This window comes from Octopus bimaculoides, chromosome 9 (genome assembly GCF_001194135.2).
Source record: "Octopus bimaculoides isolate UCB-OBI-ISO-001 chromosome 9, ASM119413v2, whole genome shotgun sequence".
Classification (NCBI taxonomy): Eukaryota; Metazoa; Mollusca; class Cephalopoda; order Octopoda; family Octopodidae; genus Octopus; species Octopus bimaculoides.
Genome location: NC_068989.1, coordinates 84,912,119 through 84,917,831, shown reverse-complemented (window position 1 = coordinate 84,917,831; position 5,713 = coordinate 84,912,119). Strand labels below are relative to the sequence as shown.

Below are 5,713 nucleotides of genomic sequence, written 5' to 3'. Positions count from 1 at the left end.
ATATATATATATATATATATATATATACATTTGAATGTTAATTTCACAAGCTGGCTGTTCCATTAATCAGATCAACTAAAACCCTCGTCATAACCAACAGAGTACCAGCTATCATGGGGTATGTTTTGCATGTCTGAAGTCGTCTAATAATACTGAAACATACCTGCAGTTGTCTCCCATACTTGTTGGAATAATCAAAATGCTTTATTATTGAACTAATATTGTCATTACTTCACCATGTAATTATTTCTAATTAGATATTTTTATGCTCACTGCATTAAATACGTTGATTCTAACTTGACTCAGACTAGAACAGGAAGTTAATTCATTCTAGAGAAGAACCTGCATTTTTAGCTTGTGGAGGGGGGGGGCGTAATTGATCTTCAATCTATGTTGACCGAATTAGATGTTTTTCAGTGTAGCTAGTATATCTAGGTCAGACCATTTGTTTTGATATACGAGAAAAGACAAATATGTAATACGTTTGAGTTTGTTTATTTTATTGATCTTAAAGCTGTGAGTGAGGTGTGGGGAGAGTCAGTGGTGCAATGGGGAAAAGATACATGCAATATGGCTGTGTAGTAAGAAGTTCACTTCCCAACCATGTGCAAGTGTCTTCTACTATAGCCTTGGGCCAACCAAAACCTTATGATTGGATTTGTTAGACGGAAACTGAAAGAAGCCCATCATCTATCTATGTACTGTTAGATGGTATCAGTACTAAATGTTTAAGGCACAGATCTGACCCTAGTCAAATAGTCTCTCTAACCATCAGCTTGTTCTTTTTTAACCCAGGTTCGTGTTATTCCTCTGCAACTACAGCGTCTCTTCACCCAGCTGCTATTTGCAGATCTTCGCAGTATCTCTACAGTGGAACTGACTGAAAGTTTTGGATGGACAAACAACGAGGTAAGATCACTGCACCTAATTGTGTTTTTGATGGGGGCAAAAACAAGTAAAAGAGTAAAGAGAGTATATATATATATATATATATATATATGTGACACGTTAAAAACACCATTTTGAGCATGGCCGTTGCCAGTACCGCCTGACTGGCCCTCGTGCCAGTGGCGCGTAAAAGCACCCACTACACTCTTGGAGTGGTTGGCGTTAGGAAGGGCATCCAGCTGTAGAAATTCTGCCAGATCAGATTGGAGTCTGGTGCAGCCATCTGGTTCGCCGGTCCTCAGTCAAATCGTCCAACCCATGCTAGCATGGAAAGCGGACGTTAAACGATGATGATGATGATGGTGTGTGTGTGTGCGTGTGCGTGTGTGTGTGTGATCATTATTTCACACTTGTTTATCTATGCTGGTGTGAGTTGGATAAGTCCAACAACTTCTTGCCATTTCTTGTGGTTCTTCATCTTTTGGCACCTACAGTAATACACACATCATTGTACATGAGCATATACTCATGTATATATACATGTATACACTGCATATACTCATGTATAATGTGACAAATTTCATACAAAACACCAGGGTCGGCATTATACTTGATAAGAGTATAAAAAATATTAATAATTTTTAGGTACTAAAAGTGGGGTCACATTATTTAAGATCATATTGTACTTGAGTAAATACTGTGTGTGTGTGTTAAATGATAGTGGATGATAGAATTGGTAGAGCATCAAACAAAATTCCTTTTCCAAATCCCACTAAAGTCAACTTTGTTTTCCATAATTCTGTGGTTAAATACTGGGGTTAACTTAATCAGCAGTGCCTATTCCTTTGTTTTTTATTTTTTTATTTATGCACCCTTTTAAAGCCTAGCCAGGTTCATGGGCCCGGTTTCCTGGTTTCTATGGCATGTGTGTTGCCCCTCCCAGCTGGATGGGACGCCAGTCCATTGCAGCTTTACCCAAGTAACAGGAAAAAAGAGTGAGAGAAAGTTGGGGCAAAAGAGTACAACAGGGGTCGCCACCACTCCCTGCCGGAGCCTTGTGGAGCTTTAGGTGTTTTCGCTTAATAAACTCACACAACGCCTGGTCTGGGAATCGAAACCGTGATCCTCCGACCGCGAGTCCGCTGCCCTAACCACTGGGCCATTGCGCCTCCACGCCTAGTCCTTTGTGCCTAAATAATAAAAATAGTAATAATAATTTTTTTCTAATTTTTGGCACATGGTCAGCAATTCTATGGGGAGGGTGAAGTCAGTTGAGTCGACCCCAGCCCTTGATTATTATGTTATACATTGCAAGGTCAGTGAATGTGTTTTTGTTTGTTTACACAGGAAATGCAGCAACACGATGTCCAAGAACTTAACCGTATTCTGTTCAGTGCTATTGAAGACTCTTTGGTCGGTACTTCTGGCCAAAATCTTATCCACAAACTCTACCATGGGCAAGTTGTCAACAAAGTAAGAAATTCCTTTTTCCTCAACTTTACTCTGAATTTCCTCTCTTTCTTCTTCATACCTCCTCCTCCCCCATTCACCCCTCACCACTCATGCCTCCCTCATAATTCCTCCTCCTCCTCCTCCTTTATTGTAATCATTTAGTTCTGATCTCTGGTTTGTTAGATTGAGTCTGTCTCCTCCGTAACAGGATCGGGATAGGGAGGGTGTGTGGCTTAGTGGTTAGAATATTTGGCTCACGGTCATGAGTTCAATACCCAGGAGCACGTTGTGTTCTTGAGCAAGACACTTTATTTCATGTTGCTCCAGTCCACCCAGCTAGCAAAAACAAATTTTACCTGTATTTTAAAAGGCCAGCCTGTTCACATTCTCTGTCTCACTGAATCTCACTGAGAATTGCATTTAGGGTGCGTGTGTCAATGGAGTGCACATTGTTGGCCTTGTGCCAGAATTTGAGGCCATTATACCATCTCCTTATCCCCATTCTCTTACTCTGTATTCTTCTATTTAACCCTTTTGTCACTATATTTATAACTAAATTACACCGCCAATTAATTAATTATAAAATTCAATTAAATTCTAAAATAATTGAGATTGATTTCATAAAACAACTATAACCTGTTTTATTTAATGACTTACAAGTTTTTTAGTAAATGGTTCTTAAAGCTATTATGTAATTTTCCTCTCGATATGAATCTAATTACAGGTAAACACAGGTAAGTTCAGCAAAATTTTGGTGTTAGGAAGGGCAAAATTGGTTGGTGCTAGGAAGGCATTCAGCTGTAAAAACCATGCCAAAACAGACGCAGTAGCTTGCTGTGTAGTCTTCTACCTCGCAGGCACCTATCAAACTGTCCAACCCATGCCAGCATAGCAGGCGGACATTAAACGTAGATGATTGCCATAGAAAATGAGTTATTAGCTAACGCTTGGCTGGGTATATTAGAACATTCTAGTAGAAAGCATACAAGACGGATGTACTATAAAGGTAAAAATAGAACAAAGAATACTGGAATTTAGGTCAGAAGAAAACTATAAAATGAAATAAATTCACACATTGACAACAAAAGGAAACAAATCCACACACATATAATATAATGAAATATTCAGATGTAAACACACATAAAGACATATAAACATCCAAAAATGATTCACATATAAATTAAGCAAAAGTTGTAACTCACCTTACAAGTAAATAAAATCATCATTTAAAGCCCTTTTTCCATGCTGGCATGGGTTGGACAGTTTGACAGCCACTGACAAGCTGGAGAGCTGCACCAGGTTCCAATTGTCTGTTTTGGCATGGTTTCTATGGCTGTATGCCCTTCCCAATGCCAACCACTTGACAGTGTACTGAAAGTTTATGTCAGTTGGCTAAACTGGCAACATGACCATCCCCAAATACAACAATATATATATATATACAACAATATATATATACACAAAGAGTATAATTGGGTCTTGTCTCTTCTCATCTCTTCTGAAAAATCTTATTTAAAGTCACTTTTTAGATGTGTACTCTAGTCTGCTTCTGGTAAACTCATCACTTTCGTAATTGGAGCTGTTAGTATAGTCACTGCTTTTACTATCGGATATCAGAATATCCGATCCTTCATTACACAGTGGCATATTTTGCTTGATTTTTCTTTTCATCTCAAAATAGCTTCTAAATTCTGAATCACTACTCATGATTGTAAAACTGGGATACATATTTTTTCTTTTATTTAGTTGTAAAATGTTGGGGGAAATATCTGAAATAAATTGGACAGTACAAATATGCCAAAAAAATGTTGGTCATTTTTTTAACAATTATCTAATAAAGCTGGTGTTTTCATAAACATAGTAACAAGAAACTAATGAATTTATAATTTAGAGTTCCATGTTGTCTCCTGACCAGTTGTGTTTAGTTACCATGACAAATGACGGGCACTACAAACACGATCTTCCTGGTCTTGGAGCTATACGGTTTACATTTCTGTATTTAATGTGCAAATAAATGTTCACTATTCTCAGTAAGAACAAATTTTGATGCTTTTTTTTTTCTTTTTTTATCAGATCATCTGTTCTGAATGCGGTAACATCAGTGAACGACAAGTAAGTCAAATATTTTGGTGTATTATTGTACATTATAGCATTAAACAAGGTGAATGGTAAAAGCATCACACTGATATTGGACTGCTCTCATATTGACATCATGCAGACATAGGACTTCTCTATCAATGACATCATATTGGCATAAGACTTCTATCAATGACGCCATATTGACATAAGACTTCTCTATCAGTGATGTCATATTTTCATAAGACTCCCCTGTCAATGACGTCATATTTCCATAAGATTTCCCTGCCAGTGACGTCATATATCCATAAGACTTCCCTGTCAATGACGTCATATATCCATAAGACTCCCCTGTCAATGACGTCATATTACCATAAGACTCCCCTGTCATTGACGTCATATTACCATAAGACTCCCCTGCCAATGACATCATATTGGCATATGACTTGTCTGTCAATGATGTCATATTGACAAAAGCCTGTTCCCTATCAATGACGTCATACAAACATAAAGCTGTTCTGTCAATGATTATTCTCATGCTGACATCATATTGACATAAGACTTTACTTTGTCACTGACGTCATACTGACTGTTCTGTGATTATAAACCTTGCAAATGCCTTCTCTATTAACATATATCTTCTGTTAACACTTGTCTTCCATCAATATTTCTCAATCATCACCTGCCACTTCTAACATCTCTCCATTACCTCCACCACCGCCACTCATCATATACCCGCATTAATATACTTCTATTAATACCACTACCATCTCTATCCATGCCGTCACCACTACCACCACCACCGCCTCTAAATACTATTCTGCCCTTCAATATATTGCCATGAATGAAGTATATTGAATGTGCTATGTGCTATTAAAATTCTGTCTCTGTCTCTAGGAAGACTTTGTAGATATTCCATTGAGTGTATCTAAGGACTCCAGCAGTCTGGAACAAGCCCTTTCTACATTGTACTGTGAACTGGAGACCATGGCTGGAAACAACAAGTACTACTGTGACCCCTGTCAGAAGCTAGTGATTGCCAAAAAAGTAAGTTGCAGGGATCAACCCCTAGCTTCACTGAAGTTTCCTTATCTTTTTGTTTCCTTATTGTTTGATATTCCCTTGTTTACTGGTTTCGTTTGTTGGAGCAATTTTTTTTCCATTTGGATCAATATGAGCTTCCTTCTTTCTGTTGACCACTCAACTGTGAAGTGGGAAGTATCGTTCATTTAGGATATTTGATTATGAACTCACTGATTTTTTTTTTAAATAAGACTTTATATTTTCGAGCGAGATC

The 5,713-nt window shown here is 37.8% G+C and overlaps 1 protein-coding gene across 1 annotated transcript in view; it reads left to right on the top strand.

Moving 5' to 3' along the window:
• Positions 1–5,713, top strand: part of LOC106878492 (ubiquitin carboxyl-terminal hydrolase 40) — a 46,621-nt gene that overhangs the window by 8,237 nt on the left and 32,671 nt on the right. Inside the window, exons 3-6 of the mRNA XM_052970937.1 lie at positions 796–909; positions 2,236–2,361; positions 4,414–4,452; positions 5,314–5,463. Coding sequence (XP_052826897.1) covers positions 796–909; positions 2,236–2,361; positions 4,414–4,452; positions 5,314–5,463 — 429 coding nt within the window. The remainder of the gene's footprint in view (positions 1–795; positions 910–2,235; positions 2,362–4,413; positions 4,453–5,313; positions 5,464–5,713) is intronic.